Source organism: Pectinophora gossypiella, chromosome 4 (assembly GCF_024362695.1).
Source record: "Pectinophora gossypiella chromosome 4, ilPecGoss1.1, whole genome shotgun sequence".
NCBI lineage: Eukaryota > Metazoa > Arthropoda > Insecta > Lepidoptera > Gelechiidae > Pectinophora > Pectinophora gossypiella.
In genome coordinates this window covers 15197032-15219933 of record NC_065407.1, presented here as the reverse complement: position 1 = coordinate 15219933, position 22902 = coordinate 15197032, and the positions used below count along the sequence as shown (strand labels likewise).

At 37.3% G+C, this 22902-nt stretch overlaps 2 protein-coding genes across 4 annotated transcripts in view; one reads left to right on the top strand and one right to left on the bottom strand.

The window, feature by feature from the left end:
• Positions 1-10610: 10610 nt before the first annotated feature.
• On the top strand, positions 10611-12233 carry LOC126366468 (uncharacterized). The gene is made up of 2 exons (XM_050009576.1): positions 10611-11750; positions 12096-12233. The coding sequence occupies exons 1-2, from the start codon at positions 10788-10790 to the stop codon at positions 12231-12233; spliced, it is 1101 nt and encodes a 366-aa protein (XP_049865533.1). The 5' UTR covers positions 10611-10787.
• A 6271-nt stretch (positions 12234-18504) lies between these two features.
• Positions 18505-22902, bottom strand: part of LOC126382405 (uncharacterized) — a 71278-nt gene continuing 66880 nt past the window's right edge. For all 3 annotated transcript variants that reach the window (XM_050032262.1, XM_050032261.1, XM_050032260.1), the window contains exons 5-7: positions 19607-19773; positions 19044-19103; positions 18505-18753 (exon numbers count right to left, since the gene is read on the bottom strand). In XM_050032262.1, the coding sequence (XP_049888219.1) occupies positions 18680-18753; positions 19044-19103; positions 19607-19773 (301 nt within the window). In that variant the 3' untranslated portion in view covers positions 18505-18679. The remainder of the gene's footprint in view (positions 18754-19043; positions 19104-19606; positions 19774-22902) is intronic.

Below are 22902 nucleotides of genomic sequence, written 5' to 3'. Positions count from 1 at the left end.
TTTGATAATCATAGACTGGCTACTATTTCTAGATTAGCATTTTATAATTTATCTTTGACCCAGTCAAATACCCTTGCGAGCTACGTTGGTCGCTGATGAATATGATGTGGACTGTATTACTAATAAATGAATAAATAACATTTATACTTAGCTTTCAGAGATATTTAATGTATTTTCACCAAAGTTCACCAAAAAAGCACAAGACGTAAGGACGAAACAAAAAAAAAATAAGAATAATATGAGATACAAAAACGTCAAAAAGGAAGAAATATAAAAAAGAAAACATATATAAAAATATTATAAAACCGGCGAAGAGTTCGCAACAACCCTATTAAGATAGTTTGTGAAGAATGCTCTAAATTACAGCCTCTAAGGGCCCTATCTCAAAATCTATGTACTTAGTTGTATAAACGCTATCTGACTACATAAGTTGACATGTAAGTATAGCACATATATTTTTGTCACTATCACTGTCGTGTTTCGTAATCTATTGCAACTAGGCTAAAGCCATTAAGCCGTTATATATAAAATGTAAAAAAAGGTAATTTATCACGTAAAATTTGAACAGTGATCTATATTTTTTTAGAGAACGTAGCCTGTAAAGGTCGTCATTGCAACAAAATGAACCATTCATTAGCAAGACATCTTTTATTCTGACATACTGACGTATGGTATATTTTAAACCTACTAATTATTCTTTTTCTATTAAAATTTCGTAGTAATTTTAGATTTGACCAACCACGATTGCTACTTAACGGGTCAATTTTTCTTTCAAGAATAAACCATAATGAAATGAATGTTTAATACGTTTTTATTTTTAAACCAAATGTATGTTACTACGCGTACAAGTAGTTTATCCCTAGATTTATGTAAACTACTTGTACGCGTAGTGACATACAATTGGTTTACATTTGGTTTTAATTATAATGTAGGTATATTTTTTAAAACACATTAATACCGGGTTCTTACTGCGTTAAATCAGGAATACGATCACGGGATGATACCCGGGATGAGTCATCCCGTGATCATGATACTTGCAACACCCCCCTGGCATTATCCCGTTTTTCACAGGCTAACCTAACCTAACCTGAAGATTTGACAGGTCCGGTTTTTTACACAAGTGACTGCCTGTCTGACCTTTCAACCCGCGAAAGGAAAACCAGCCCAATACAGATTAGGTCACATACCTCCGCAAGTACATCTCTCGGGAATGTGGGTTTGCTCGCTTCACCGCTGAGCACGTGATAATAATTTATGATCCAAACATGAATTTGAAAACGAGTTCGACAATCCTTGGTATAATAGGCCCGTGCTGGATTCGAACCTGCGACATCAAACGGCTATCATCATGGCACTTGCAACAGTGTTGAAATATTGGAAGCCTCATATCCCTAATTTTAACGCGGTAAGAACTTGGTATAATGTGTTTTAATTATGATTATAACCTCGTAAACCTCAAACAACGTATATTTTTTGTTCTGAAATTCTATAACTTCCCAAACTAGGACAAAAAAGCCCTATTTGCCTGAACAAAGGTGATATCCGCAAAATGAGTATAATGTCCCACAGTTTTTCCAACTAATTCCGCAGTGGGGACGACATCGAAGGCACATTATGGCGGCTTAGGATCCCGCCGCAAATAAATTTCCCAAGAGAGACGTATTTTACATGCCCCGGACGGGACGCAAGATGATCCGAAATATTTCCAGGAAAAACCGACTATTAGCGAACGAACGCGGGCGGCCGAATTGGTTTGCTGAAGTCTGAGGTTAGGCTGAGAAATTGAACATAGGTTAAAGCGTAATATTCGCTATAACACTTACATACATACATAAGCACACGCCTACATCAATGGCGCCTATTTATGGGTAAGCAGAGACTATGGAACTCCATTTGCTTCGATCCTGACATACTTTTCTTGCTTCCTCCGCATTCATTAATCGTTTGAGCCATGTCAGGGGCCTTTGGCGGCTCAATAGTAACCCTGATACCAGGGTTGATGGGGTTAGTAACCCACCTCACAACCCACACGATAGAAGAAGATCAATCGTTTCATACACGCACGTTCATGTTACTAAACCGGGCCTGAGGACATCTCCAATTTGGTCAATGTAAAAGTATCATACTTTTCCAGTTTAGGACTTCGTATCGATGGGCGCTGCAAGTTGTCTTTAATTACTTGTGGCTCTGTTTACCCCGTTAGGGAGTGGATATGAAATCACACCTATTTCCAGTTTGGGTAGGCAGAGCCCACGGAATTCCACTTCATTCACACGTCACAATAACATAACAGAACATCACCCACTTCGTAACGGAGGCTCACGATTCGGAGGTCCCGGGTTCGAATCCTGGTGGGGACAAATCACAAAAATCAATTTGTGATCCCTAGTTTGGTTAGGATATTACAGGCTGATCACCTGATTTTACAAAAAGTAAGATAATCCGTGTTTCGGAAGGCATGTGAAGCCGTTGGTCCCGGTTATTACTGCGACACGATGGGTGGTGAGGATGGTATCCCGACGTGCCGGCAGTATGTGCAGAGTTTGTACTCTGCTACATTACTTATTGATGTAAGTACGTAGTCGTTACATGAGTCATGTCAGGGGTCTATAGCGGTTCAGTAATAACCCTGACACCAGAGTTGATGGGGTTGGTAATCCATCTCACAATCCACATGATAGAAGAAGACCCACTCCTTGAGAACTATGTATAAGTTATATGTAATAGGGACGAGCCTATTGCCATGAATCGGACACAAATCTTGGAAACCACGCGAATTCACAAATGTATGGACAAAAGCAAAAACAAGTGCCTACTTCTCTCGAAAACATAAAACAAATGTTCCATTAAATAAATTACAAAGTTTCTTTTAACATTTGTTGTAATAGCGATGTAACAATACCGAGCATTAAATCTTACAGCACTGAAAACGCAACTGCAATAAAAGAAAAATAAAAATCCACCAGCCAAGCTCAAAAACAAACTCACATTAAAACTTCGCAACGTATTTGTCCGTGAACGTGATTGCGAAGTAAAAGTATGAGACTCTGAGCATTGTGCGTACTTCGGAAATGTGTACCAAAACTTAACGAAGTACCTATTTAATTGTTGACCTTCGTTATTCAGTTATTCTTAGATTAAGTTTGTTTAATGTTAAGTACTAATTATTATTTTTTTTGTATTTCTGGTCTAATGTTGTTTCTTGATATTTTTGTTTGTTTTTGCTATACCCATCGGGTCCATATGTGGTACTATAATATTTATAACAACTGTTTACCATATGGTGTGCAATAAATACTTTGACTTAATATATCTTTTTTCTTTTATATAGAAAATATTTCGTGTGTGCGTTGACTTCTGATGTGATGTCATTATAATGTATATATATGTAATCCGTGTCTGTGGTGTCCCAAATAATAAATGTTTCTTTCTTTCTTTCTTTACTTTGACTTTATACTCCTACCTAAAATAAACTCCCTTATTCGTGAACGTCAGGACCGCCTATGCAGTATCACATATAATAAAATATATGCAGAAAGATTATACGCATTTTGTGATGACATGTGCTAACATTATGAACTTAAAAGTTATGACCGCTAAATGGTACATACACTAGCTATTCTGACGTCAGGACCGCCGGTGTATTTCTATAACCCGTTAACGGCTACAAGTTTCATTCTGCAAGCGATGCCAATGTCTAGTACGCATTTGTGCTTCAAATATCATCAGGGTACTGTTATATATTAAATTACAGGGTAATCATATAAAATAAAAACTGCATACTCAATTCCTATTGCATTGACGTCAATGCAATAGGACTCCGGAACCATCAAGTTTCATTTCAATGGGAAATCGTTAGTTCGGGTTTGGAATTCGGATAGCAACTACGTTTTGTATAATTCTAATACATTTTCTTTAAATAAATCTTTTTAGCGTAAATAAAATTGTTTTTTAAAAAGCATCACCTGACCCACCCCGTAATAGTGGTGTCAGAAGTGGGATACCAGTGAATTTTACCGTTTCTTCGTCGATTCCTGGTATTCCATAACGCGTTCGCGTAAACGAATCTCATAAAATTGTGTGGAACATTGGTGATGTGTCTGTGAAATTACAAACTTATAAACTAATACGCTATTCCTGTCCGCTCGTCGTCGCCAACCCGACTCCGGAGTGACTTCCAAGTTCTCAAGTTATTTTCGTCACTTCGTCAAACTCCTCAAAATCTTCTAACTCACCGTCGAATTAATAATCACGGTTAAACGGCGACAGTCTACCTTCCCCGCATCAGCTCGCCGATACTCGCCGTCTATCTGGAGGTCTAACCACGACAGTAAGCCTTACTTCGAGAAGCCTGCTGGTGGACCACCGAGACTGCATCCTGGGGTCAACAACAAAACTGTCAGAGTAAGCCTGCCAGTCGATCGCCGTCATATATTTTTCCTGCCGCTGCGCTGCCGCCGCCGTCACCTCGCTGCCGCTTTCCTGCACGTATCCTGATTTCGCTGGAAATGAAGATTTACAACGTGGTGTTCGCGCTGGTGTTAATGTGAGTAAAATATTTGATTCACTGTAATTGCTTCGCCACTCTCTTTTAATTAATCTTAACATTGTAAATTTTGTATCACTTAGTCGATTCCTAAATATCTCCTATTATATTACCTGTCTTAATAATCCAAAATAATAATCTAACCCTAATACTTACCTAAATCCTATTTACATACTTACGTACTTACTTACCTCTTATAATGGCGGAAAGCAAACCTCCATCAACTCCTTCAGCTTCGAAGAAGGTTCCTGAAATTTTCATATCTGAACCTTGTCCTCTTCAGGTTCTCTGTAATTTCATTAATCCATATAAGGGTGATCGAGAAACCCTAACCGCATTTCTGACAAATTGTCAAAATGCTCTTGATCTGGCTTCACCTTGCCAGAAAATAATATTATTAAAATATATTATAGCTAAATTAGAAGGCAAAGCACAGGTAGCATGTTCTAACAAAGTGTTTGAAACATTTGACGAATTAAAGTTATTCTTAAACCAAAACTTTGGAGAAAGGAAGCATTATAATCATCTGTTGTTAGATCTTCAATCATGTAAACAACAATTTAACGAAACTGTTGCACAATTCGCTTTGCGTATCGAAAGCTGCTTAACATCCTTGCAATCGGAGATACACAATTCAGCTTCCCTAAAAAAGGAGCTCGTCGGTCGACTCGCTATGACCGAAGACCTTGCCTTGTTTACGTTCAATTTAGGATTATCACCACGATTGAGCACAATCGTTCGATGCCGAGAACCGAGGTCATTGAACGATGCCATCAACATAGCTCTCGAAGAAGAGAAGCTTGAAAACCTCGTGTACAAGGTTAATCGTAACAAGCAAGCTCATTCTCATTCGGAAGGTATCTCCAAACCAAAACGCAACTATCAAAATTCTATATCATCGCAACAAAATTCGATATCACAAAAAAATTGTAGATATTGTAAAAACCCGGGCCATGATATTTCGGAATGTTTTAAACGAAAACATAATAATTCCAAACGAAATTCTAATTATCAAAACAACAATCCCACGGCTCCTATAAATCATGTTGCGGACGAAGCGCAATCGGAGCCGGAGTCGTATAACAACTCGGATGGCCCGTGCGAACTATGTGATAACGATAATTTAAACTAGTAAACAGAATTACGGACACGTGTCGACGTAATTCTGCTCGTTTAGACACAAAAGTAAATGCTAAATCCTCTCGTGTCACTGCTTCCTTAAGTTATGCTAAAGCCTGTACTCAAAACTCTCCAAAGAGAGTCACTGTATCCAAGAGCCAATCTAATTCAAAATCTCTATCTCAACCCTCTCTTACGAGAGACTCTGTATCGTTGAGTCGCAATAAAAATATTGCACCCCTTAAATCTCAACCCTCTCATACGAGAGACTCTGTATCGTTGAGTCGCAATAAAAATATTGCACCCCTTAAACCTCAACCCTCTCATACGAGAGACTCTGTATCGTTGAGTCGCAATAAAAATATTGCACCCCTTAAATCTCAACCCTCTCATATGAGAGACTCTGTATCGTTGAGTCGCAATAAAAATATTGCATCCCTTAAATCTCAACCCTCTCATATTACGAGAGACACTGTTTCGTTGAGTCGCAATAAAAATGTTGCATCCCTTAAATCTCAACCCTCTCATATTACGAGAGACACTGTTTCGTTGAGTCGCAATAAAAATGTTGCATCCCTTAAATCTCAACCCTCTCATATTACGAGAGACACTGTTTCGTTGAGTCGCAATAAAAATGTTGCATCCCTTAAATCTCAACCCTCTCATATTACGAGAGACACTGTTTCGTTGAGTCAAAATAGTCATCCATTGCTAAATCCTGAAAACTCTCAAAATAGTGAAGGTCCTATGAGTTCTATCTCTACTTCGTCGGAAAACAATACTATATATAAAGTAAACACAATTTCACATAAAATCTCATTACCGCATATATTATTAAAAACAAATTATGCGGAACACCCTTTATGTTTCTTAATCGACACCGGTTCAACCGTCAGCATAGCTAAACTAGCAAACTTTACGAATAAACCTTCACTATCCAACGAAAAAATTAAATTAAAGGGACTTAGCGATGATGACTCATATTGTGAAACCTTAGGGTCATTCCAAATCAATTTCAATTGCATTACGTCATCCGAAAATCCTTCCACTATAACTTTCGATTTCAAGTTTCATGCTATTAGTGACAATGTTCAATTAAATTACGATGGCATATTAGGCAACGACTTTCTTAAAACTTTAGATGTCGATATTAGATATTCTCGCAACTGTTTGTATATGCGAGGTCATTCTCTACCAATCCGCTTCAATCGGCCCACATATGCCATTCCTCCGCGATCAGAAGCCATAATCGAATGCTCAATTTCTAATGATCTAAAGGAGTACGAAAATCTTAAAGAAAGTTTAGTCCTTGACCATTTTATTTCGGACGGCGTATATATTGCAAATTGTATCGTTCTTCTCAAGCCCAATGGTCGAGTTAACTTATCTGTTCTAAATACTACTGAATCAGAGATCATCATTCGAGATTACCGCGTGAATCTCACTCCATATGATAAGCAGTCTTCAACACAAATATCATCTCAAGATGATTTTAAAGACATTTACAATGTCCACGTTTTACATTCCGATAGGAATCAACAAGTCCTCGATCTTATACGAGCAAATCATCTTAATAACGAGGAATCCAAACGTCTACTTGAATGTTGTTCTCAGTACACAGATATCTTTCATCTGGAGGGAGAACCATTATCTTTCACTAGTGCACTGGAACATTCAATCAATACAAAGGACTCTGCTCCTGTCCATGTAAAATCCTATCGTTTTCCCGAATGCCATAAGGATGAAGTTGAAGGCCAAATCAAAACAATGTTAGAACAAAATATCATTCGTCCTTCAATGTGACCTTGGAGTGCTCCAGTTTGGGTAGTCCCTAAAAAGAAGGACGCGTCAGGGAAACAAAAGTGGAGGATAGTCATTGACTATCGGAAGCTTAATGACGCAACCGTTACCGAGATCTATCCACTTCCGTTAATAACGGACATCCTCGATCAATTAGGTCACTCCAAGTATTTTACGACACTTGATCTCGTCAGCGGCTTCCATCAAATAAAACTTAAAAAGGAAGACGCTGAGAAAACCGGCTTCACCGTCATCACAAATGGTACTTCAGGACATTATGAATTCACCCGTATGCCCTTCGGGCTGAAAAATGCCCCTTCAACATTTCAAGGATTGATGAACACTGTTCTAACAGGGCTCCAGGGTTTACATTGTTATATTTATCTCGATGACTGCATAATCTATTCTCATGATCTCGATTCACACATTCAAAAACTAAAACTCGTGTTCGACCGACTTCGTCAATTTAATCTAAAACTACAGCCAGATAAATGCGAATTCTTACGTCGCGAGGTCGCTTATCTAGGCCATATAATCACGGATAAAGGTGTGTCACCTAATCCCGATAAAATCAAGGCAGTCACAGACTTCCCTATTCCAAGGAATGCCAAAGACATTAAATCTTTTCTTGGCCTCGTTGGTTACTACCGACGATTTATCGAAAACTTCTCCAAAATCACCAAACCCTTAACTTCCCTTCTTAAAAAGGACGCAGAATTTAAATGGTCATACGACCAACAACAATCTTTCGATATTCTAAAAAATAAACTAACATCTGCGCCCCTCCTCCAATATCCGAATTTTAACGAACCATTTATTCTCACTACCGACGCTTCCAACTACGCTGTCGGAGCCGTGTTATCGCAAGGCGACATAGGTAAGGATAAACCCATTGCCTATGCGTCTCGAACACTCAACAAGGCCGAAGGTAGTTACTCCACAATAGAAAAGGAGCTTCTAGCTATCCTTTTCGGCGTGAAGACTTTCCGACCTTACTTATATGGTCGAAAATTTAAAATCGTCACCGATCATAGGCCACTTGTATGGCTTTTTAATGTCAAGGACCCTGGTTCTAGATTAATAAGGTGGCGCCTAAAATTGGAGGAGTACGACTACGAAATAATTTATAAACAAGGGAAACTTAATTGTAATGCAGACGCTTTATCTCGTTGCCCTGTCAACGCTCTAAATGATTTTGGAGATCCGGATTCAACTCGTAATCCTTCTAATTCTAATTCTACTAATTCATCACCTCGCGTGTCCGATGACCCGAGTCCTTCTATTTCCGAAACTTATGAACAATTCTTACAAATAAACCGTCAGCCAGACGTATCTTACAATACAATCATTGAAGAACACAATCAATCTCTACTTAAAGCTAAGTGTAAACTGATAGCTTATCCAACGTCAATTGACTTAGATGAATCTGTCCCATACTGTACAGAAATCATCAATTCCTCCACAAGCGAACCAAATATCCGAGACATCGATCGTGTACTTAACACTTATTATTCCACAAGTAATGATAAACATGTCTTTACTCATCTATTTATTCGTCTCAATCACTATGACGAAATGTCTTATAAGGATATATTCAATGTCTTACGCGAATACAGAGATATGATCAAATACTGGTATTTGGAGGAAAAGGAATTCGCAATCTCAGATTTTTCCGATCCTTTTAACAAAATAGTTTACACTAAAATTTACAACATTCTATCTTTTCTATTCCATGATACGGGAATCAAAGTAAATATCTATCGAAATTCAATACTATATCCTACTCCTAGTGAAGTCAAAAACATTTTAAAAGATAATCACGATTCTGTCTCAGCCGGACACCCCGGCGTATCTCGCATGTTTGATCGAATCAAATCTCAATACTGGTGGAAAAACATGCGCCAAGATATTGATGATTATGTAAAAAATTGTCGCTCGTGTCAAATAAATAAGCCTTTGCGCCAAGTGAATCGTGCGCCGATGATAATAACATCGACTGCCACAAGGCCTAACGAAAAGGTCTTCCTAGATTTAGTCGGTCCTCTCCCTGAAACTCACGAACATAAGTTCAAATTCATTCTTACACTGCAAGACGACCTGACTAAATATTCACAGGCTTATCCATTGCAAACATGCTCGGCCGAGGAAACGGCCAGATTATTCGTTCGGTATATATCTCACATAGGTATTCCCAAAATGATAGTCACAGATCAGGGAACTAACTTTTGCTCTGATGTATTTAAGCAATTAGAAAAGTTGTTCGGTATAAAGCATATATATGCATCTCCTTATCACCCTCAAACATGTGGTGCTCTAGAGAGGAGCCACTCGACTCTTAAAGAGTATTTAAGATCTTACATTGGAGAAAACCAGCACACGTGGAATCTGTATTTACCTACCGCTATGATTGCGTATAACACAAACGTCCATAGCACTACAGGATTCTCGCCTATGGAACTTTTGCTGGGTTTTAAACCTTATATCCCGAGTAGTATTGACTCTCTAGATAATAATACATACACCGACTACGTCAGAGCCCTTAATTATCGCCTATGTTACAGCCGACAAAAAGCTAAAGAAAACATTATATCTTCAAAAGAACGCTCAAAAAACTATTATGATTCACGTACTAAACCTACAACTTATAAAATTGGCGATATGGTATACATTAAATGCCATCACAAACAAAATAAAGCCTTATCACCGGTGTGGAAAGGTCCTTTTCAAATCATTAAGCTAAATGGACACCACACCGTCACATTACTTATAAATAGAAAACATGTACGTCATCACTATGACGAAATAAAACTCGCAGCTGATCAAACCTTATCACCGTAACATAACGCGCGTCTCTATCTATTCCAGGGCCGCACCACCGGTTATTTGTGAATTCGTTTCACAAATCCGAGATAGTCCTGGACTTTTCTTCGACAAACTTCTAGGTGTCAAATTCACTAACGGCGAATGGAATGTCGTTACGTATTTAGATATAAGTCATATTAAACCTAATTTAGATAAAGCGGAGTTCTTATTCGAAAGAGTAAATTTATTTTGCAATTCGTTTTCATCGTCAAAGCTAAAAACAGACTGTAATAACTCTCTGTCTGCTTTACATAATCAACATATAACTGATGTCAATAAATTTTCTTCTATATCATACTTACTTGTCGATGAACAACCCCGACGTCAAAAACGAGGTCTCATTGATTTTGGGGGCTCCATCCTAAAAACCTTTTTCGGCACTTTAGACAATGAAGATGCGATTAAATTCACTGACGCAATTGAACAGGTACAGACAGACGAAAAACAGTTGTCTTACCTGATGAGAGACAATATACATGTAATTAAGTCAACTATTTCAAATTTTAATAACTCTATGTCTAAGGTCAATGAAAACGAACAAAATTTACTTAAGAATATGGACACCGTGAATAATATGCTAAATAAGATTAGTAACTCTAACGATAAGCTAGAAATAAAATCTCAATTAAGTTCTTTATTCAATTCTTTAGAAGCTATAATTTTAACATTATCTTTCGATATAGATGATGTAAATAATGCTATCCTTTTTGCAAAGCTAAATATATTACATCCTACTGTGCTTAGCCCTTATCAATTGTATAACGAGTTAGATAAGCATAGGAATGCTCTTCCTAAAAACCATGAGTTGGCAGTATCACTAACTCTACAAAACATTCATCAGCTATTAGACATTTCTAAACTCGTTTGTTATTATCACCTTAACAGAATAGTTATGTTAATCAAGATACCGCTCGTCTTACCTCAAACCTATAATCTATTTAATATAATCCCTTTACCCGTTCCTTACGACATTTCAAAACCAGATACTTTTGTACTTATTGCACCTACAAGTTCTTATGTAGCAATTACAGCTGATCATATGTTTTATTCACCGATAAAAGATATTGAGAAGTGTAAAGTGATCAGTGGCAAGTGTTACGTGTGCGTGTTAACGAACGTATATTCGACAATTGCGAATCCTACGTGTGAAACAACCTTAATCACCGAAGTAGTACAAAATTTACCCGATTCTTGTGAAGTTAAATTGTTACATGGACATGTAGATATTTTTCATAAGATAAGTAATAATAGGTGGCTCTTTGCCCAATCCGAACCAGGCAAATGCCATATCACTTGTAAGAACAACCCTATCAGTTATGATGAAATTTTGTTTTCTATTGGTATTTTAAAATTGCCAAAAAACTGTAAAGCTTTTCACAAAACTTTACAATTTGATCCTATTACTGAAAACTACATTTCCAATGTAACAAACTCAATTTCTGACTTTAACATAATACTCGATGATTGTTGTGAAAGGACTAAACTGAACAAAACATTGTCAAAATTACCTTATAATAAGCTTACAAATATTGATAACTTAGATTCACTGTTACATGCTAGTGTGCATTTAGATTACCTGGAAAAGGAATTAAATAGTATCGAAAGTCCAACTCATATGCAAAAGTATGGCATTCATTATATATCGTTAAGCTATGTCCTAGGAATAATATTTTTGTTATATTTACTTTATAGATGTAGAAAACGTCTGTGTCGAAATAATCCTTCCACATGCTTAGTCCAGATATTTAACCAATGTCACAATAAAAAGAGTTCTAACAAACCAGTAGCACAGACCGTAGTGATGTCGAATGTGCAGGAATCTTTCTCAGACACGGAAGATGAGATAAGGACACCAGTCACAGTCAAAAGGAATATAATCCTTGCATCTCAAAACCACTCACCTTAACTTCAAATTCATACTTATTATTTTCGTCGATAAGAACTTATTATTAATACAGTAATTTTTAATATAATGTAACCGAAATCCAAGTTCGATCTGATTTTAATCTCACATCATTTTAAGGGTGATGTTCGATCTTATTCGGGGGGTTGTTATATATTAAATTACAGGGTAATCATATAAAATAAAAACTGCATACTCAATTCCTATTGCATTGACGTCAATGCAATAGGACTCCGGAACCATCAAGTTTCATTTCAATGGGAAATCGTTAGTTCGGGTTTGGAATTCGGATAGCAACTACGTTTTGTATAATTCTAATACATTTTCTTTAAATAAATCTTTTTAGCGTAAATAAAATTGTTTTTTAAAAAGCATCACCTGACCCACCCCGTAATAGTACACAGCAAAATAAAAAACACACTTTGTATGGGCAATATTATAACACCTCCAACAGCAATGAGCCGTACGTAATTTGAAATGTTTTTGATGAGGACTCATTACTTCTACGGCAGCTATTCTGAAAGAGCTGTACTTCAACAACAGACAGAAAACAATCTCAGACGAAGCCCTGAGCTGAAGTTCGCGCCTGGGCACCCTCAGGCTAGTTGTCTTTTTTGGGTGAGAGCCCTCAGCGCCCCCCATTTATCCGGCCAAGTAGTTAATGCCATTTGCGGTAAATCTACAATAAGTCATATAAAAAAATTAAATTAAAAATTTAAAAAACCCCCGACCAAAAACAGTTCTCAATTATTATGACAAAAGGTTAAAAATGCTAAACCCTATAAAAAGCAAAAAATAACTTATCCCACATATGCTTGCAAGCAAACTGAGCTTGACATTAACATTCCTATCACACTTAACAAACGACCTGATGTCCTTGAAGACCTGAACCGATTTCCACCAAACATAGCTAAGAACACTCTCAACTGATATACCTTTCAAACAAAAAAAACCGCAATAAAATCGGATCATCCGTTTGGAAGCTACGATGCCACAGACAGACACATACACATTTACACAGACACGTCAAAGTTATAACACCCCGTCGTTTTTGCGTCGGGGGTTAAAAACAAACTTAAATAGCGGCAAGTTATTATGGCAGTTATGACACATTACGTACAATAGTGATGGGAAATGAACATCTATTATCGAAAAAATAAAACTACATACAAATAACATAACTATTCGGAAGAATCTTGTTTCATACTTTTTAGAGCGTGATTTTTCCGTAGCCGGGTTTTAGCTTTTAAACTTATATTTTTACTACTACGGATCGGATGTAGTGTGAAAACTTTTTAACTAAATAAATACTATACATACATACATAAACTCCTATTTCCACCGGGGTAAGCAGAGACTATAAATTCCATTTGCTTCGATCCTGACACACTTCTCTTCCTTCCTCCACATTCATCAATCGCTTCATACACGCACGCCGGTTCAGAGTAGATCGTAATAAACTTTTTCTAAGAACATCTCCAATTTAGTTAATGTAAGTCCTTCTAGGTAAATCTTTGTATGAAAACTTTTTCAATCATAATTACTTCTGGAAAAAAGAGTCTTTTCATTCCGCACTTTTTCACCCATTATTACTCTCGGAAAAACCTGCGACACAACACAACACAACGCGGCACGGGCGTAATAACCCGGCGTCATTCCCAAGCCACTGGGACACAACGCGAGCTATTTTTCCAAACAACATCCAATCCAATCCTTGGGTACATTCCCGTGTGAATCGCTAACTGACCTGCACCTGCGACCGTTGATAGCTCTCGATCAATTCCGCAACCGCATATGGTGATACTTTGCAATTTGGCCGCGGACGTTTTTATAAAACATTTTTACTGCCACACGCAGCCATTTTTGAAAAGTTTGATTTTGGCAGGTTTGTATTAACTATTTTTTGGGCCGTAACACTATCAAAGAAATACAGAGGTTTTTTTACAGTACTGTTAGATAGAAAAAAATCGATCGGCCTAATGTCGACTCAAGACGTCACGAGATTGGTTTCTGTACTCAGGGTAGTACTAATAAACTTACCTCAGCAGAGGTTGCCCTCAAAATCAAACTCAAGTCCCTGTTTTTATATAAAAACAGACACATTGACATGATCTTGAGGACAGTGTCGAAACTGAGATTAGTTTATTAATACCACCTAAGTCACAACACTGAGTTCCGTACTTTAACAGTTCTAATTAGTATCGTGCATTGAAGCTATTCTAAAATATTATCTTAAATAGATACTGAAATAATCATTCTGTTAATTGGATGAAGTAACTATAGTATATAGGATTATATCTGTCAAGAGTCAAGATAGAAAATGAGATAAACGAACACCCCCTGCCGGGTCTGCATGACAACCGCGCCGCGCGCCGCGCGAATTATATAGAGCGCTTCGACCAATAGCTGTTTGACGTCCATCTACGTAGATAGCATTCGTATCGTTTATTCGTCGAAGCGCTCAATATAATTGGCGCCGCGCGCGGTGTGGTTACCGTGCAGAGCCTACAGAACGTGTTATTTATTTTTTATTCGCTTCCAACCCAGCTTATAAGTATGGCGATAGAAACCAATCCTTTTTTATTAATTTTGTACAATTATAACATAACATAGGCCCCGATTCCTGCAGACACCGCCTAATTTTATTTTAAGTTATATCCGTCATTTTCATATCCGTCGAAAAGGAAAGGGACGGATGATTCACAGCTCTTAATTTTAGGAAGAATGAGTAAATGAATGTGTCGGGTTATTGACTGATGTAAAATTTTTAGACGGTTTAGATTTGTGCTTAAAATTGACGTGTGTTCCATAAATTTTATGCTTGTCGATTACCCGTCCCTTTCCTTTTCGGCGGATAAGAAAATGACAGATATAACTTAAAATAAAATTAGATGGTATTTACAGGAATTAGCACCATAAGCTCACTACTACATCCCGATTGCGGTACGATGAGGTGCAAAAGTCGAATCAGTTTCTTGCAAAGTAATAAATTAACTGGTTGCACTTAAGACCTCCTGGTTACATGTCCTTTCTGTAATAGACCAAAAACACCTACAAAAACATAAATTTTATAATTATGACAACTAATGGTTCATAATTTCACTACTGATTACAAATAATTTCCTAAGCTCAGTGACTGTACTTTTGCTCTTTGATTGTACATCCATCGCAAGATGAACTAAGTATCCACACGTCACCGAGCTGTTAGATAAACGTCGCTCTACGAAAATATGAAAATAAATTCAAATTCAAAAATATATCTTAATTCAATAGGTAACATAGTTACACTTTGAATCGTCGATTTTTACATAACGAACGTCTCAACCGCTCAAAACTACTGCAGCTTCTCACAACCCGTATAGCCGGGAACAAGAAGCTGCAAGAAAAACCTCGGCAAAGGGCGCTAGACGTTCTTAAAAAAAAAATACCAGTACAAAAATATCATAACGGACATAAAGAGGTCAATAGCAAGCCTACATGGGGCGGGCACAGTAGCCGCTTAAGAATGAATTACTCAATTTACATATGCGATTTATCATAATAATGGATGATTGCAAATTGGCCTGGCCTTTTTTACTGCAACTAGTTTCCGTCAGGCTTGCGCCACTTCTGAGCCATTTATTTGCTCAATAAATTTCGGCCAACGCTACTCTTTTAAGATAAACAAAATTTATACTCTTTTTGCTCGGAGGCGCTTGGTGATTCATTCCGATATTTCAGATAGAAAATACTGAGCAGCCAATCTTGATACTTTAATCGTCAAGCCCAACTTATGATTAACACGAAAGGCGTTTGATCCGAGCCTTATGTATATACCTAATGAAAAAATAATCTTTGTTAATTTCGGCATTGACAATGAATATGTTAATTTGCAATCATAGATGGATAAATCAATACAAATTGATAAAAGGAGACGAAAAATATACTTACTCATGTAATCAAGTAACTTACTCAAGTGATCATTCACGCAATCTTTCAATTTCAATTTTCATATTTTTCCTCGCCTTATGGTTCTCTGGAAGAAATCGCTTTAAGCGATTTGCCATGTCATTGCCATTCTTTTTATTTTGATGCAATAAAGTATATTTGTATTTTTGTATGCGTGGTAACAACACTGAATTTATAAAACTTTGAATTCGTTTGAGATTCCACGCGGCGGAAAAAATAAGTCGGGCGGTTGGAAAAAAATATGACATATGGCGCGTTTTGTTTGTTTGAAAATGTCGCGCGACGATGCTGCTTTATGTTGCCATAATTTAAGGAAGCGTATTGGCGGAAATACCTGCTAGAGAGGGATTTCAACCCATAACACATTTTATACTATCCTATTTATCGTCGCATGATTGGAGTGATTATATCTCGTCTCTTTTGTAACTAAGCAGTTTACTTTTAGTGCGAAAGAGACATATGTATCTCTTTTCTCTTTCGTACCAGGCAATCTTCTAAATATATAAAAGGAGAAACTGACTGACTGACATATCAACGCACAGCCTAAACGGCTAAACGTAGGCACTTGAAATTTGGAAGGGACGTAGTTTAGGTACTGTAGAGGTGCACTAAGAAAGGAATTCCCAGAATTCCCACGGGAACGGGAATTAGCGGGAAAATCCTTTTGTATGAAAAGTCTAAACCGGTTAAGTTAGAAGCTTGAAATTTGGCGTGCAGGTACCTTCGTTAACTTAAAGCTTAGTTGCTACTAGATATTGCAAAATTCCCACGCAAACGGGAGTTAGCGGGAAAAAACATTTGTATAAAAAAATCGAAACCGCGTAAGATAGATGTTTTCAATCTAGTATGCATGCATACCTTAGTAAATATAAAGTTTAGTTATGGCTGTATTTTTAAAAATGGGAGTTGGCGGGAAAAAAAATGTACTTATGAAAAAATCTAAACTGCATAAGTTAGATGCTTGAAATTTGACATGCACACCCACACACAAAGATATCTCTTTTATAACACGCCACGCGGACGAAGTCGCGGGCAAAAGCTAGTATTCTATATTTCTATCCAGCTGCCCTTGTAATCATGCTATGTTGAATAGATCTCTTTCTTTTTATTCTTCGCGATCTTTTGTAGCTGCAGCTGGCTCCCATGACACGGCAAGAGTGCTTAATTACGGGTCAACGGAGCGTCGCCAGGACTCTTTGGGCCGCCCTCAACAGCATACACAGGAACAGGTTTAGGATTCAATTTATTAAAAAAAAATACAGGCTCAAAAATTAATCATATTTTATTTTTTTCTTTGAGACTAGACGAAGTCGTTCTTTGGAATGTGCAGTTTCAATGACAGAGTTCGGTTGTAATAATATAAAATCTATTGCGAAACGTCTTTGGTATTTGAATAATGTTTTTTGGAAAATATTCTATGTAACATCTTTCATAGAGAAACTTTGTTTTAATTTATACTTACTTAAGCTGTCTACCTACTGATCAGAATCGAAGTATCTGGATTTTTTGCTTTACATACTTAACATAACATAGCACCATCATCATCATCAGCAGCCCATTAACGTCCCCACTGCTGGGGCACGGGCCTTCCCTATGGATGGATAGGGAGATCGGGCCTTAAACCATCACGCGGGCCCAGTGCGGATTGATGGTTATTAACGACTGCTAATGCAGCCGGGACCAACGGCTTAACGTGCCTTCCGAAGCACGGAGGAACTCGAGATGAAAACTTTTTTTTTGTGGTCACCCATCCTATAACCGGCCTTTGCGAAAGTTGCTTAACTTCAACAATCGCAGACCGAGCGCGTTTACCGCTGCGCCACCGAGCTCCTCCGTAATTTTGAGTTGAGTTTGAGGAAGACCTTGAAGTCGCGTCAGTTGAGGAAGGTTTGAGGAACATAGAATACGGGTGTTAGTTATGTTATGTTATGTTTTGACAACGTTCCATCTGCTCCGATTCTGCTCAGGTGGACGTAGAGTTTTTCAACTAAAATGCATCACGCACAATGCGAAATTATATTTATCATTATACATAATATATACAGGGTGTTAGTGCGCCCATACAAGTCGTGTGGGTGTAAGTAACACCGTAACGAATACTGAAGAGGATGATTCAGACCATGATTCTGAGTCGTAATCAAGTGGAATTTTCTGTCAGAAAAGTCAAGAAAATTTTAGTATTTTTTAAAATTATTTTCTATTTTATACTTTTGCGACGATAAATTCCACTTGATATCAACTCAGAATCATGGTCTGAATCATCACTCAAAGTTTTCGTTACGATGTCACTAACACTAGGGTGTTAGTCTTTATAATACAGGTATTATAAAGATGAATTATAATATAGTAACAAAACCGTTTCGTATAGGATCGTGCATGATGAATTTTGACTTTAATTACTACAGATACTTACAAAAATATTTATGTACATTTTATTCCTTCTTGAATTTACAGTTAAAACTAATTATTGTCTGTTATATATTTACATAATGTTATTAATTTCACCTTATGTGGATAACGAATATATAAATTAGGGATGTGATTAACAGCATTGGTGTTGAAAGATCTCGGTGTGCTGAAAAAAAAAAACGAATTATTAAATTTACTAATTATGATTATTATTTTTAGTATTATTACTTAAGTTTAAATAATATTTTCAACAAACTTGCTCGTAAGTAGCTCTTATTGCATTGCATTTAGGTATAAACAATGGCCATTAAACACGCGTGCTTTAATGACATTTTTTAATCCACCATGGAGTTCTTATTTCCAGAAATAATGGAACGCGAATTGTAAATATTTTTGTGAAGAAATATAAAAATTAAATAGGAGTTAATTAGGAAAATGTGATGATAAAATACTTACCATTATCTCGAGCTTGCGTTTGCGCCGAATTCGGTGGGTCTGGCGTAGTCGGTGGGGGATCTATGAAACAAATTGTTAATTATTTAACATTGTACTTCAATGAATTTATATTGATAAGAAATAATGTATAAGTAAACGTAACAAAAATATATAATTATAAGATTATAATAATTTATAAGATAATTATTATACTTAAAAGAAAAACCTTTTCTTAAATCAGAAGAAATTAATGATTAATTTAGTTTTGAATCGTATTTATTTTTCATGATTCAATTATACATATATTCGTAAATAAATCAACTTTTAAATGTTAATATATAATTTATCTCCAAGATTTATATACTTAATTATAAACTTAAGATCAATTAAATAGATGACGCATAATTCTACGGAATTCTACTTTCTACGATCCTGATACCATTCTCGTATCATCCACTGTCAGGTATATCATACCATACCTATATATACAATATACCATATTTCAAACATTCCAACTTGCATTTCAAGAATTTCAGCAAAGCATTCCGGATTTAAAAGCTCAATACGGCCAATAGTGCTCCTACCTCTATAGAAGATGTCCCTCTTTCTGCTGAAGTAGTTCGCTAAAGGTACGTGCATGTCGCATAGAATCTCCACCGTCGGCGGTAGTGAGTCTATTTTGACTATGGAGCTTGTCACAGCTGTGTATCGGTCGTTGATCAGCTTTATCTGGGATTTTGCGTGAAGTGGCCTGTAGACAACAGATAGCTAAATTAAACAACAATAAAACTAGAGAAAGGAAAGCCAAGTTATATTGGAGCAAACTGGTTATATTGGTTATGAGGAGCTCGGTGGCGCAGCGGTAAACGCGCTCGGTCTGCGATTGTTGAAGTTAAGCAACTTTCGCAAAGGCCGGTCATAGGACGGGTGACCACAAAAAAAAGTTGTCATCTCGAGCTCCTCCGTACTTCGGAGGGCACGTTAAGCCGTTGTTCCGGGCTGCATTAGCAGTCGTTAATAACCATCAATCCGCACTGGGCCTGCGTGATGGTTTAAGGCCCGATCTCCCTATCCATCCATAGGGAAGGCCCGTGCCCCAGTAGTGGGGACGTTAATGAGCTGATGATGATGATGATTGGAGCAAACAACTTTTAAGTAATCATATTTTTTTTTAATTATCATCACGGTGGAGTATAATACATACACCCCCCCCCACCCCCAAGAAGGGTTGATTGAGTTAAGGCCTGTGCCCCGTATAGGCTGTTTATGTTTTATGTTGCATAACTTCAACATCCTATATACGCCCGTTGGGCATAAACCTCCCCTCAATCAACTGGTATGGAGCATACTCTACCACGCTGCTCGACTGCGGGTCGGCGGAGGATAATCATTTAGGCATTAGACGTAATTATCAAAGTTATCTTGTCAATGTTTTCTAGATGTTTTTTGTTCTACGCCATTTCGCAAGGTCTTACTCTTAGTTGAGAAAAAAGTAAGTAACAAAAGAAAAATTACAAAAAGTCAACAGTTTAATTTACTAAACAGACAAGAATATAGGTACCTATTTCTTTTGATAAAGTCACATGTACTTTTATAAGAAAAGAAAAAAATTTAGTCGCACAGATTTTTCTTCCAAATACCTAAATAAATTTTACTTCTAGTCACATTGGTATGATTAAATTTCTCAAAATTGAGAATTTCAGACTCGATTGCTTTCCTTCGAACATCTAACGTGATCAATCTTGTGCACTCTACATATAGTAATAAGATTACAAATCAAATATCCAGTTGCAGACGCTGGCAGATTATATCTGGAAAATCTCATCTCGACGACATTATACGACTAAATAATATATACTTTTGGGTCCAATAGAAGGCTTAGAGATAGTCCGAATGCCATCGGGAGGACTAAATCCGGCCGGGTATGCACTCCTCCGATGTTGGGTTGTTAGCCAACTTTCCTGAGGCATCCGAATTATTTAGTCTAACTCCAAGGTGAAAGGGATTTAAGGGAATATATTGCGATGGTAACCGATTAGTGAACGCTTTGTTTTACAAGTGCTTTAAAAAAGAAAAACTCAGCCGACTATATCCTCTCTACGGAATAACTGTCACTAAAGGCTTAAATTTATGTTCGAAATAAATTAAAAATAATAATACTTTCAAGCTTGTTGAGTTTTTGCCGTTCCCTTTTCATCCCCGAAGGGGTCGAGTTTCGGGATAAAAGTTATGTTGTTGTTCTATATGTCACAAACTATCTCCTTACCTAATTTCGTCTAAACCGAAATCAGCTTTTTGTACTCGTACGTACAGTCATGAGCAATATTATAATGTACCCACTTTAGGACTCTGTCGCACTAACATATTTGCCATTTTGTGCGACTTACAGTTACATTTGTCAAAAAAGTTAATGTGACATGGTACCAAAGTGTATACATATTAATGCTCGTGACCGTACGTACGTATTGCATGTTGTTTTATACCATTATTTTAAGTCTAGAAATCGATTTGTCAGTGTCTCACTTTCGAAAACGGCCTCCGTGGTTAAGGGTTGTGCTCACGATCCGGAGGACCCGGGTTCGAATCCCGGTAGGGACAAATCGCAAAAATCATTTTGTGATCCCTAGTTTGGTTAGGACATTACAGACTGATCACCTGATTGTTCAAAAAGTAAGATGATCCGTGCTTCGGAAGGCACTTGGTCAGCCAACTTGGACAGCCGTTGGTCCCGGTTATTACTTACTCATGTAAGTACGTAGTCGTTACATTAATAAAAAATATAAATACAATTAATCTGCTAACTGGGAAAATATCCATTTATCTACTTTAGCGAATTTGGGTTGACCCGTGCTTCGGAAGGAACATTAAGCCGTTGGTCCCGGTTATTAATGTACTTACTGATGTAAAGCACGGAGTCGGTACATGAGTCATGTCAGGGTCTTTTGGCGGCTCAATAATAACCCTGAAGGTTGATAAGGTTGGCAATCCACCTCATAACCCACACGTTAGCTAAGAAGAAGCGGATCCGATCACATTAAAACAACGTATATTTCCATGATCAAGGCACGTCCAACTGAGTGTTCAAGAGTATTTGGGAACCGATTTGGCGAGTTGGAAACTTTATCCGTTGTAGCGCCCTATTCGACTATTAGAATTCGATAATTGAATTACACCGTGTTATATGTCAGTGGGACTAATATAACAACTTTCTTAGCGCATACTTACACACTAGAGATGTACCGACTAGTTGCAGACTAGTAGTCGGCAGAAAGACCAACTATTTGACATTGAATACTTATCTTAGCTTCAAAATGTTGAATATACTTTAAATCAAAGCTCGGTGAACATGAATTCCATAATAAAGACGAATAATAAATTCTTTAAATAGTTTAATATTTTAATTATAATTATATTATTGTATATTATTCTTAAATGCTACTTAGGTTCTATGACGATCTTGTGACGTAGCGAATAGGCGCCGCTACTTCAAAAGAGCACCCCTGATGCCGGGCAGCAGCGGTATCAGTACTAGTTTGAGGCCGAGGAAATGGATTCTGGTAGGGCTCTAGCTAGAACATCACCGATTGAGAAATTGGTCGGTGTACTGCGGAACGGAAGGCAACCACCGTTCTACACGCCCTATCTATGGAGTAATGGCGATTACTCCACCGACAAGAGCGCAGCTCTTAAATAAAGAGAGAGATATTATTCTTAGGTTAAGGTATATGTTGCATGGGCCTTAGTTGCCTGAATTAAATAATATAGAACGTAGTTTTATTCTTTACTTCCTTTATTTCAATGAAATATATTTCGTTTGTATTGTAGTGTATCTAGATACAATCGATCGGCTTTATCTCGACTGATGTGAACGTCACAAGAC